Genomic DNA, 13,426 nt, shown 5'->3' with positions numbered 1-13,426 from the left:
CGAGTAATGATAATAAAAAAATATGATATCACTTATAATAATTTTTAATAGTATTTATAGTACTTTTAATATCTCAATAAAAATATTTTAAATATTATTAAAAACACTATACAAGTTTAAAACTGATGAAAATTAAAAAAAGAGTATTTTAGGTATTTTAAAATTAAAAAAATATTGTTTAAAAAAAACAAAAGGCCAGATATTGGCCGAATTATATAATATTAATTTTTTTAATTACGATTAATTTCATATTTGTGGAGAAGTAGAACAAGACACATGGGTGATGCATTGACCACTTTCTTTAACACTTTCCTTCCGGACAGCGTTCTCTATAAATTAACGATTCATTGCTAAGATCATCTTTCGCGTCCCCACAGACACAGAACGTTGACGACTATCATTTTGACACGTCATCAAAAATATAAACCCTATCTCAATCAGACAGCCAGTCCCTCCCAATTCGAACGGCAAATTCTTAATTCCAGAAATTTCTCTCTCCGACGATTAAACCGGCGACAGAGGTCGAAAGGTTTCTTCTGCCCTTGCCACCCTTCTCCCCTCTAATTTTTTTTGCCCCTTCCGCCATCTCTCGCCTTCGAGGGAAAGATCTGTACGATTGAAAGAGAGGGATTTGGATCCGGCACGCTACGAAGAAACCTAGGGTTAGGGCTTTCGTTCCTCGTGGCGTTCGTGGCTTGAGAGGAGAAGATGAGCGTGAACGCGGTGCTGGCGCCCAACTCCCATGGGAACCTGGACGAGCAGATCGCGCAGCTCATGCAGTGCAAGCCGCTCTCCGAACAAGAGGTTTGCACCTCCCTGGCCTTTTTCGATTCTTGGTGCCCTTTTATGTTCGAATCCGTGTGGATCTCAGCGGATCGTGGTTGGTATGTTTGTCTTAGATCAGGAAGGATATTTGGGGCAGATCAGGAACGATTCCTGATCTGATTCGGAGTCGAGATTTCCGAAGAGCTGAAGCTTCTTTTTCTTCGGACATTTAGTTATCTAATCTGGATCAGTTTAAAGATTTTTTATAATTAGGTTGGTATAATTTTCTCTATTTACGGGCTTGACTTCATCCACAAGGTCCAGTATAGTCCAGAATCAAATCCTGTCGTACCGTGCCCTTTGGCCTTATCCATAGATAGTCTCGAGTCTGTCATCATTCTTCAATATTAGGTCGGCTCTATATCATTTATTAAGACTCGATTTGATTGGATAACTGACCTATTATTTTCGTTCATCCGGAATGCTTAAGCCTAAGTTAATAGTAGAACACCCATCAGACCAGCTAGTCTTTGTCCACTTCTGATGTGGGATTAAATTGGGGTGTTATAATTCTCTTCGATAATTTTTTTTGGCCCATATTCTTTGTGTATCATAATTTGCATCGACTGACTTTAGTTTGTCTAGATTATTCTCTGCACAGATAGTTTCTTGTAGCATTTATGTTCTAATGCAATTATATCAGTTATCTTGTCATTATATCTACCAACACAAGATTGTGGTTCAATAATTTTCTTGCATTTAAATTTTGTTAGGCTAAGCACAGTCTCTTGAACTTACTTTTTAGTCCATGCTAGTTCCAAACAACACCGACTCCTTTAGTAGGTAATTCTGCTCCAATTGCGCCATAATCCATCTCCACTGAATGGGTGTCAATTGAATATCCTTTGTGACAATCTCTTGTATTCTAGAGTCAACTCAAACAACACCTACTTCTTCTCTTTGTAATCCATCTCTCAATGGCACTTCTCTACCCTTCTTTGTGGTAACTCTTTCAGAAGTCGAGTAATGTCAATTTGGCATTGCAAAAAGCCTTGAGATTGCAGGATGGACAACCTTACCTTATACACCAAACTTTTGCTGCCTCATTTTTAAGTCTTAAAATGCTGAAATTTATTATGTTTCTTGGTTTTCGGTAGCTGTAAAATTATTGATCTGTCTGTAAAATTTTACATGTCTGCCTTTCTTGTCCTTTCCATTGCTGGTAAAAGCTTTAAGAATAATTGTATTATAATGTTGGACATATTAGATCTGTTTCATCATCGTATATTATGTATCTGTCTTTGACTTCTTGAAATTTTTTATATCTAGTTATTGGTTCGGTTGCCATTTAATTGTTAAATTATTGCTCGGCTTTTAATGTTGATATTGTGATATAGGTTAGGGTTTTGTGTGAAAAAGCCAAGGAGGTATTGATGGAAGAAAGCAATGTTCAGGTAAGGCATTATCTTATTGGTACATTATGCTAATTCCAAACTTCCTTATTCGTATATACTTTTTTTGTAACAAAGGAACCATAATACTTTGCTTTTAGTATTTTTCAACTTCTATGATTTCTTTTCACTTTAAAATAGGGTTCAAGAATGTTTAGTTGTTATGGCAGCTTAAATTTTTTTTCTTTTCTTTCAATTCTTTCTCTCTCTCAAAGTATCTTGTGATTTATGATTGGGTGCATATTCCCTGACAAATTTGATGAACTATTTTGGCAATTGTCTTTTATGCTACTTGACTTCATTTCAGCCTGTGAAGAGCCCTGTGACAATATGTGGTGACATTCATGGGCAATTTCATGATCTAGCGGAACTGTTTCGAATTGGAGGGAAGGTACTTCTTGTTTGCTACTCTGCATAAATGTCACTGGTCTTTTTTTAACATGGATCAAATTGATTTAGATTTCTGACAGTAGATTATATGTAAGCTGCCCTCCTAAGTCTAGCTATGTAGTTGATGATTTTTTTTTTGTTGCTAGTGTCCAGATACAAATTACTTATTTATGGGTGATTATGTGGACCGTGGATACTATTCTGTTGAAACTGTTACGGTAAGATAGCACCTCTCTTCTATTATGCTGTCAACAAGAATTGTAATTTTTTATTGCTATGTTGTTATGCAAGTTCATATATATTCCCTACATTTCATTGTCATTTAGAGAAAATCTGCCACTTTCTTTAAGAACGCAAGACTTGCAGTGTTTTTGGTTTCAAACTTGTAGTAGACATTGTTATTTTATCCAGATATTTCAACTAATATGATTCTACACTAGAAAAATTGCTTCATCTAAAACAATGTTTGGTTTGTAAATTATTCAATAGGTTGCAAGTCCCAAGAGACATCATGCATATGCTTTCAGTGAGTACTGGTTGCTTTGTGTTGGTTCTTTGGGATTATGTGTTTCATATGTTTTGCTTCCTATAAGCCCTCCTGATGGATTCCTTTTTAGTTTTTAACTTATTACACGGTTGCATCTCTATGCATAATATGTGAACCTTCATATGTTGAGGATTAAGCTGCTTATGTGGATGCTGATGCTAATCCTAACCATTACATTTTGGAAAGATACATTCTATAAATTCAAATCAAGAATATAAGTTATCAGTGTGTATTAGCTGCAATTTTATTATAGATATTCCCAAGTATTTCCTTCTCACATAAATGCCAATGGCTGTTAGCGCATGTGCAATTTGCACATGATATAGCATCCTTACCATGTCAACATTGGTACGTTGGTGGATAAGAAAGCAGAGAGCAAGTAAAGATAAAAAAGCAGAAAGAGGAACAATAAAGTAAGAAAAAACCTTGTTACTCCAACTAGTCTCAAGCCTAAACTCCTTTGGCAGAAAGGTTCAAAGTGCTGAGGCAAGTGCCTTGCCGTAGACCTTTCGACATAGATACCCGTCTCCTTGATTGAAACCTTGAGCCCAATGTGAATAAGTTTCTTGGGCCTGTAAAGTTCTTTACATTTGATTAGCCATTTCACGTATCTGCCCTGAGTTGGTAGTGATGTGAGTCAATTAGGAATTAGTAATACAATAAAAAGATATAGGAGAACACAAGAAAGGTTGACTAGTGATGTTTTCAACAGAGCTCAATGGAGGAAAGATTGCGTTGTCATGTGCGTGAACAGGTATGCTGTCATTATGTATATTGTATGCAGAGACAATTTTGAAAATGCAAATGAAAGATTATAACAATTTCACAAAGTACATAGTTAATTGGCATTAGACACTGAGGTCTGTTTTTAATAAAGTTTGCAGAGGGAAGGTGGTGTATTGGCCCTACTTAGATTCTGCATTGGCAGAAATCTCATGCAGTAGACTGTCTTTTTATCTTCTTTTTTTAATAAATTCTTGGTAATTTATGGAAAAACTATAAGTTCTTTTCATTATTATAATGATCATCTGATAACGAGCTAATATATTTTTAACTAATTTGTTTGATATATATTTCAAATATATCAAATTTTGACAATGTTTTTATTGATCCTACTTAGATTATGCATTGACAATGTTTTTATGCATATCTTGAGGGGTATAGATTGGCATTATATATTTGTGGATAATGAGGCATGCTATTGTTGGCAAGCTTAAAAATTGGGTTTGTATAGATTGTTTGCAATATCAGAAACTGCAGCAAGTATTTGCTTGTCTTCATGCATGCATGCCATGTTATGCTAAAATATATGTTTATTACCAACTACTGCAAAAACACTTCAATGAGAGAGCCAATATGTTATTGCTGTTTTCCATTTATTGGAACGGTATTGTCATTGGTTGTCATAAATCACTAAATGTGAACATGGTTCTTTTGGAACTAAATGGTTGGAAAATTGTTATTGTTGTTGACTTAATAGTTAATGTATGTGCTTCTCTTTTCTTGATGTAGAGTTTTTTTTTGACATGGAGGTAGATATCCTTACTGTTGGTTTTTTTTGGGTACTTGTACATGTCTGACAGACTCATGTTCACGTTTAGATGGTACCATTGTTTAACCATACTAATCCCTAGTTATGCACTTCTATATTCCAATGTGTTAGTGTACTGTGATGATAATCTTCAATTTGTGTGCAATTTCATAACCAATGTTGCTACATCTTGCATCACTTTCTTTGCATCTGTGCCTGCATATCTCAGCTTGAACAATCTGAACATTTTTCGCTTTATTTTCGAACTTGGATGTTATGACTGTTATGAATGTTATTATCACATGGTAGCATCATGTCTGAACGAGTTGGTTTTATGTTTGAGACACTTTATTAACCTCAGGCCGTGCTTATGTGCATGTGGTTTTCCGTGTTTTGCTGGAATTATTGTGGTTGATCTAGCTGAAACACAATCAAAACTCTTGTTATAGGTTATATGCATGTTGTGCCATATTTATCACATATTGTATTTTCTGACATGACTGAAAATATTATATTTGAATGAATGAATTTTTTTTTGTTTGGGTTACTATAGTGCATCTTTAGTTCTGTTAGGATATTCTGCTTGTTGAACATTTTGTAACTTTACATCTTTATTTGAATATTTGAGATAACACATTGGTGGATTCACATGAACAGCTTTTGGTGGCCCTCAAGGTTCGTTATCCTCAGCGAATTACCATTCTTAGAGGAAACCATGAGAGCCGTCAGGTACCACAGTTTATCTCTTTCTTTATCATTGCTGACAGTGTTTATGTCTAATTTTTTTGTTGCAGAATGTATGATGGATAGAAATTGACTATAATATTGGTCAATTAGACTTGTAGATTTTTGTTCAATCATTCTTAAATATATTGCAGATAGATTTTAACTGAAGATTGTTGTATCATATTGCAGATTACCCAAGTTTATGGATTTTATGATGAATGTTTAAGAAAGTAAGCTCTTGCTGCCTTTGGATTCAATTTTTCATATTTGTTATATCCCATTTGTTCTCATTCACATCAAGATTTGGCTTTGCATATTTTTTTCTCTTCTGCCAGTCCATGGAATTTCTTACTTGAAATACGTGCTACTGGTGAATCTGTGTGTTTAATATTTAGTCACGTGTGCTTGTTCTGTACTTGTGATTAAGCAGTCTTGGGTATGATTTCCATGGCATGTTGGGTGCCAAACCCTATATGCCTAGCAAAGGCTAATAGTTTGTGTGGCCGTATATGGACACCTCTAGCATGGGTTGGTGTGTGATGGTTGCTGGTAATTTTCTGGCATACTGCATCTCAGCACATACTGAACCATGGTGATAGGCATGACAAATTTGGTTGTCCTTGTACAGCTCCACGAACTATCTACTACATATTTCTACAGTTTGTCTCATACAACAGTTGTTCTTTGAAGATCCATATACATGCAGATGAAACTATAGTTGTACAAAATGACTTGTATTTTTATTATTGTAAGCCCATCATGCAAAGCTATGTTAAATTTGACATTATCACTTCAAGCATATATTAGCTCATTCTTGTTAAATCAAGACATTTCTGGGGAATTCTTCAGGGCATGTGTGCCTAAATCAGTGTTTGTCAAGAAATATAAAGGTCATATCATGGTATTGCAGAAATATAACATCCAAAAGACAATTTCATTGGTATTCTCTACCTATGTTTGTTTTCTTGGGCATCATGCAAAGCTACATTAAATTTGACATTATCACTTCACGCATATATTAGCTCAGTCTTGTTAAATCAAGACATTTCTGGGGAATTCTTCAGGGCATGTGTGCCTAAATCAGTGTTTGTTAAGAAATATAAAGGCCATATCATGGTATTGCAGAAATATAACATCCAAAAGACAATTTCATTGGTATTCTCTACCTATGTTTGTTTTCTTGGGCTTCTGCCTAGAAATTACTAGATAATCAATTTCAAGTCTCATAATAGCATGGAGCATTTCAAAATTCTCCATGTGAATTCAATGATCTGACATTACAGAAGACTAATTTCAATCTAGTGGTTTTACCCTCAGAAAGTAGGAAGCAATAGATATATATATATATATATATATATATATATATATATATATATATATATATATATATATATACCCTTGCTAAATTTTGAAACAGATAGATGTCCCTTAAGTTGGCTATTGTCTCCATTCTACTAGAAATTTGTGTAAGTCCAGTATACAAGGCTCCTATCAATGCCTATGTAGGAGTAATGTGTATGGTCTAATCGTTTCGAGGAAAGCGGTTGTTTTCATGACTTGAATCTTGGCCATCCAAATTGCAAAGGAGCAATCTTTCTATCACAATATGGCCCACCCTCTTGACTATTAGATTGTTGTTAGTATTTAGAGTAATATAGATGCCCCCTTTCATGTGCCTTCTGTTGCAATTATATAGAGTATAGACCATATGTAACTAGGGACAATTCCGTAGATTATGTTGAGTTGGGTCTTTGGTATAGTTAGGGGTTAGGGTGAACTTACATAATTCATATGTTGAGTGAACTCATGATAAAAAACAAATAAAGGAGAAAAGATTATGTTATTGTATATTTGTGGAAATATGCAACTTTTATGGATTGGTGTAATGTCTTCATGGTTGAAATAATTTGCATATTTTGTACAAAGTTGGTTTTTTACAACATTGTAGATTGGTGTTATTGTGTGGTTGCACTATATGTGGTACTATAACATACAAGGTTCGTAATTTCAATCTGTACCGATGTACCAAGCCTTGCTCGGTATGGTACATATCGAGGTGTACCACTCCCTAAGATAGCTAAAAACACTAATACATATTGTATTAGTGTTTTCAGCTATTTTAGCTAAAATAGCTAGAAGGTCGGTACCAGTCGATTTCGCCTGGTACAGGTCAGTAATGGTCAATTTTTTTATTGTTATTACTCGATATGGCGCCAAAAATTTGGTACTGCCTGGTAGCGGGGTGGTCTGCATGCCAAGAGGCTCTCGGACCGGTATATACCGCCCATACCGGGTGATACACATTGAAATTAAAAACCATGATAACACCTGGAATTTGTCTTTGGAAAACAAATTTATATGCATTTAAGTGGACCAATGATAGTCAAGCTTACTGCATATTGCAAACATGTTATTATATCCTCGTTTAATAAGTGCAGGACATACCAAGGTGGTAGTATCATTGCCTTTGCTGTGAGGTAATTATAGTTAAGAAATATATTTGTAATGGTCAGAAGTGTCAGGTGTCCCAGTTCTGAGGTGTTGTGCTGTCCTATGATTGGATGTGTTCCCCCTGCAAGGGGCAAATGGGGAAGATTGATGATTGCAGAATCATTGTCCAAGTAATTCCAGTTTATATCGCATTTCATCAACTACAATGGGAATATACATGCCTTCCCTGGACGGGCAGAATTAATTGTGGAAATGGACAAACATGTGTTACTGAGGCATGATAATAAGAGAAAAAATATTGGTTTAGGTGATACAAGTGCGGTCAAGGACTTATTCTTCGATTATAGTAAATCCAGTGCACTGGTAGTACACAAGACATCAATTCCGTGGTTGTAATCCTGCTTTCTCTTTATGTTGAGTTTTGTTGTACAAGAAAGCAAAACCAGTTACTTGTTGATTTTACAACAAAGAATATACTATGAAATCCATGGGACTTGTCAATTTCCCCTTGTTCGTGTTCCTATATTGATTTGTCCAAGTTAAGTTAACTTTTTAACATTTGCTTTCATTATGTTATGGCAGATATGGTAATGCAAATGTATGGAAGACCTTCACAGATTTATTTGATTATTTCCCATTGACAGCACTGGTTGGTACTCTGAAAATTTCTTACTGTTCTTGGTCAATGAATTTTTGTCTTGGATACTATTATCTTTCAGTTATTTTGCTAATATCAGGGTGGCATTTTTGGTTTTAATTTGCATGTGCAACTTCTGTAAGCTGATTCTGGAAGTGTTCTTGTTGAACACTAGTTGATTATGATTATTTTTGTTATTCTCATGGACTAGTGCAAGTGCAACTATGAGAGATGAAATATATAAAAGAATATCTTCTTAAGGAATGGTTTGTATAGATATAAATGATTTTGTACCAGTAAAGAGTTAATTATGTTGGAAGCTTCAGTTAGTGTATCGTAATAATAATGTTTCTTTATGATAAGAATTTATATTATTTTTTGTGACATGGGTACCTAATTGTTGGGTGAAAGACATGCATTTTATTCTGTGGCTCATATTTTCTTCTTTTGCGATTGTTTTTATAGTGCAAATTACTAAAATAGAAAGTCTTCTTTATATGACAACTAATTTCTTTATGTTCTTTTGCTAGTGTCATCGTTTCTCCCTTGTTGAAGATCAATTTGCATGCAGCTTGATTTTTTTTTTTTTTTTTGCTGTAAATGTGTTCCTCATGATTTTTCAACTTGGGTACCTGAGTGTTTATGCCTATTAATAGCCATTGCTGATGGCTGTTTCTTGATTCTCCAGACCTTGCTCTCTTGAACTTGGCTATCTGACTTGGAAAAGTTTTCATTATGTCTGTGCAGGTTGAATCTGAAATATTTTGCCTGCATGGTGGATTATCTCCATCTATTGAAACCCTTGATAGTATACGTAGCTTTGATCGTGTTCAAGAAGTTCCGCATGAGGGCCCTATGTGTGATCTTTTATGGTCTGACCCTGATGATCGATGTGGTTGGGGTATTTCTCCTCGTGGTGCTGGATATACTTTTGGCCAAGTATAATGACACACTTTCCTCTTCCTTATTGGTTTGATGGTCATCTTTTTACTAAACTTCTGGTGATTTCAGGATATATCAGAGCAGTTTAACCACACCAATAACCTTAAGCTGATAGCAAGAGCTCATCAATTAGTCATGGAAGGATACAACTGGGGACATGTAACTACCCTTTGTTGTTTGTCTTTTTAAGTGTGATTCTTCTGCATTGTCTTCTGGTAATCCAGAATTTGAATTACTTTAATTGCCTAAAACAGGACCAAAAGGTAGTGACTATATTTAGTGCACCAAATTATTGCTATCGGTGTGGTAACATGGCCTCCATCTGTGAAGTCGATGACTGTAAGGACCATACATTTATCCAGGTGGATCTCTCTCTCTCTCTCTCTCTCTCTCTCTCTCTCTCTCACACACACACACACACACACACACACACATTTACATGTGTGCAATATGCTCGAATGCATGTATTTAGCCTTCATTTATTTTTTATACCAACAGGTTCACATTTTTTCAATATTCACATTGGTGATTACATCCAATATTGACATAAAATGAAGATCATTATGAGAATCGGAACACTTCTATGAAGGGATTTGAACACTTCTTTGTGAAGGAATTAAAGAATCTGATTGAAAATGTTATCTCAAATCTGTTGTAGTCTACAACCAGACAAACACTTGTGTTTTGCTACATGACAAGAGTGGATTGACATGCCGAATAATAGTACAGTTTACTTCAAAGCACTTGAATTCATAAGCCAATTTGTTGTTTTTGATATTGATAATTCTTTCTAGAATGTCTGATCGGTTATTGGTTATCAGACATAATGGTAAAATCATATTTCACATGTATATATTGCAAGACTGGATCGGCTACTACTTTCAAGCAAATGACTCATGAATTTGTTTAGAGTGGTTGTAGCTGGTTTTTAACTTACAGTTGGTCAATTTCAATGGGATATAGTTTTGTCACTTTGTTAATATTCATATCTGCACAATCATTTGCCTGTGACAATGTTCTCAATGCTTTGGTAATTTGGATGATTCTTTTATTCTTCCGAATATATTTTTTGGATGTTTGTTGTGATGCTAACCTCCAGTAGTTTGCTAAATTGGTTTTAAGCTGTGACAAATCTTCCTCACAGGGTCTAGTTTTTTTGCCATGTTAAACTGTTAATACATCTAACTTGTGAAGTTTCTTTGTATCCTTGTTTGTGTCAACATGGTCAGACCAAGGCAAATTAAGAATCTAGTAACATAGAACCAATCACCAAACCAAATGGGTTTAAGCTGCCTTTACACCTGGCTAGACCTTGAATAATGTGTTTTCATTTGAAGTCCAATGGCTATACGTATGCCCAGGTATGAGAGGGTTCAATGTTGATTGTCCAGACATTGGCACCTATACTAACAGAAATGTTGCTTATATTACTTTTGTTATGTAAAAATGCTGAACATTAATGTCCATCAAGGTGAAGCTTTCCTACACAAAATGTGCACAACTGAAAAACTGCTCCCTCTCAAATCGGTTGAATAGCATCAAGGTGTCCTAGTAGCACAAGCTGGGTGTAGATGACATGTACACCCAGCGTGGCTCTTTTTTTTTTTGGTGAACTTAAAGATTTAGCTCAGGATGGCTCGAGGTGGATGCTACGTGATCAATTGCTTCTCACTTAAGCTACCATGTAATTTTTCGACTAACTTAGGCTGGTATTATGGGCTGAAGCACATCAGCTATCATTATTTAGCTAGATTGAATAATGATTTTTTTCCTCCCTAGAAGATAAACCTGTTGTTGATCTAGCTTTTTTGTGTTGCAGTTTGAGCCAGCCCCCAGGAGAGGAGAGCCGGATGTGTCTCGCAGAACTCCTGACTACTTCCTGTAAATCAGCTAGTGGAGGAGTTGAATTCTTGATTCCTCACAGCAAGCACTGCTTGCTAAATGGCATTGTGATTGGAGACAGTTCCCTCCCAGGATCCTACGATCAGTTTGACATTTTTATTCCAAGCTGCTTGGCTTTGGTGGTTTGGATGGAATAGATGTATATTGATGTTGAAAGCTGTACCTCTAATGGGGTTCCATTGTTGTTGGAGGTAGCAAGGCTGACAATGTAGCAGCGTGTATCATTTCCAAGGGAATTCTTTGGTATCCACCCCTTTTCCCATTTTCTGGTTATCTTTTCGTTTTTGCTGGAATCATTTTCATCCTGCAGAGGGAACTTTTAACGTATGGAGTTGCTTCGACAATATCATAGATTTAGCCCACGATTCTAGATCTGTTTCTTCCTTCCGTCTGTGTGTAAGTGACTGCTTCTCTATGTTGGAACCGTGCCTGAACCATTTCTCGCCAAGGGTTTCTTTTCTACAAGAATGCACAGAAGTTGTTTACCAAATAAGTATTTTTTCGGAGAGTAGTAGTACCGGAGCAATGTACGGAGGCAAACTCTCTAAAAATATTTAGTAGATTATTTCAGTGTCATTTAATTGAAAAATAGTTGGAATCGTAATTTGGCATGTACAACATTTGGGCTTTATAATACAAGTGTTATATAATAATAATAATAATAATAATAATAATAATAATAATAGTTACTTTATTTGTGGATGTATTGTTACTTAAATTGTACCTTCGTATTATAATGCTTCCTGCCTTTGTTATAATGTTTCCTAAGCAAAATGATATTATGCCCTTTGAAAGAGGACCAGTGTTGGTGTCACAATGTTGATTGCTCGTTTACGTGGGCTAATTATATATTATCTTTTATAGTTAGTTATTTTTATTATTTATGTTTTTATATTTAATATTGATTATATCAATAAAAATATAAAAATAAAAGATAAAAAAAATAATTTTAATGATTATTATGGATAAAGAGAAGGAGGTAAGAGTCATTATGCATCGATGTCGATGCAATTGTCTAGCAACAAAGGAATCGTATGACTTTCATCTTTTGTTACCGTTTTCTTCATCTACAATAGTCACTTGTGGCTTCTAGCAACAATATCATTCATTATCATCAATTGAAATATTAAATTTATTTATTTTTTTAATTTTATTTTCATGTTTCGATTGATAAAAATTGACGATGCAAAGATAAATAGATTTATATATTTTATTTTTATAATAATATAAATATCAATATAACTTATAAAATATAGGAATTGAAATATTAAATATAGCATATGTAAGTATTGGAACTGAAATATTAATGATAGTTAATATATAGTTAGTCTCATTTATGAGGTAAGTGATTAATGTCGGAGTCAGAATAGCTATTCTCTTTGTTTTTTATAAAAGCTGTCGCTTTATAAGACTATTTGTTTTATCGAGCTTCTTCGGACTCCCCGTCAGGTCGCCTTGCGGGCCCCACCATATTCCGACGGCCGAACAAGGCAGCCCGTGGTTTCCCTTTAATTGCTCGGCTGCGATGGACTCGGTCAAAATACGGCAGCTCGTAGTTTCCTGTAATTTCTTGGTCAATCTCAAACGCTTTCGTTGTCGCCGCATGCTACGCCAGCGTTCGCAGGAATCCCTCGCATGTGCAGAACGGGACACACCATACCTGTCCGAATGGGACGCGTCCTCGTTGTCTTTCTCAAGGGGTGCTGAGATGTACGTCGGCCGCAAACAGGTTGGCAGCGCCCCATGTAACGCTGCAAGTGCACAACTTGCCAGTTTCTTCTTCCTCACCTAAGATGGCAATCCTGTGATATATATATATACATATATTCATTCATGTAAAGCCTATTTTAATGTTTATATTCCTGTTAAGACTTGATAGATGAATTCCAGTAGAGTTGCTCATCCGAAAAGGTAAGACATTTAGTTTAGAAAGTGTAATGCTTTGTAAATTGAGTTGGATTTTAGATGATGCTTTGTACATCGAACATCAAAATCATATACAGGAGACTACTTTCTACAGTGAGTTGAATCTAATCTGTACTTGTCTTTGCAAATTCTACATGAAGCACATACAAAAGGCTACT

The 13,426-nt window shown here is 35.3% G+C and overlaps 1 protein-coding gene across 1 annotated transcript; it reads left to right on the top strand.

Annotated features, from left to right (window-relative positions):
* The first annotated feature begins 459 nt into the window (after positions 1–459).
* Positions 460–11,592, top strand: LOC135605776 (serine/threonine-protein phosphatase PP2A catalytic subunit-like). The gene is made up of 11 exons (XM_065096235.1): positions 460–804; positions 2,163–2,219; positions 2,524–2,607; positions 2,753–2,824; positions 5,342–5,413; positions 5,600–5,640; positions 8,444–8,510; positions 9,246–9,437; positions 9,510–9,599; positions 9,695–9,802; positions 11,260–11,592. Exons 1-11 carry the CDS (start codon positions 709–711, stop codon positions 11,323–11,325), a joined length of 945 nt encoding a protein of 314 aa, XP_064952307.1. The 5' UTR covers positions 460–708; the 3' UTR covers positions 11,326–11,592.
* The last annotated feature ends 1,834 nt before the right edge of the window (positions 11,593–13,426 follow it).

The sequence above is a fragment of the Musa acuminata genome, chromosome BXJ2-2 (assembly GCF_036884655.1).
Source record: "Musa acuminata AAA Group cultivar baxijiao chromosome BXJ2-2, Cavendish_Baxijiao_AAA, whole genome shotgun sequence".
Classification (NCBI taxonomy): Eukaryota; Viridiplantae; Streptophyta; class Magnoliopsida; order Zingiberales; family Musaceae; genus Musa; species Musa acuminata.
The sequence above is the reverse complement of the archived record's forward strand: the minus strand, read 5'-3'. Positions and strand labels throughout refer to the sequence as shown.

Excerpts from the sequence above, each read along its gene's own strand:
- LOC135605776 (XM_065096235.1), top strand. The coding sequence starts at position 709 with ATGAGCGTGAACGCGGTGCTGGCGCCCAACTCCCATGGGAACCTGGAC. Across the intron at positions 2,825-5,341 it reads ATTCTGTTGAAACTGTTACG|CTTTTGGTGGCCCTCAAGGT; the intron begins GTAAGATAGCAC and ends TCACATGAACAG. Across the intron at positions 8,511-9,245 it reads ATTTCCCATTGACAGCACTG|GTTGAATCTGAAATATTTTG; the intron begins GTTGGTACTCTG and ends ATGTCTGTGCAG.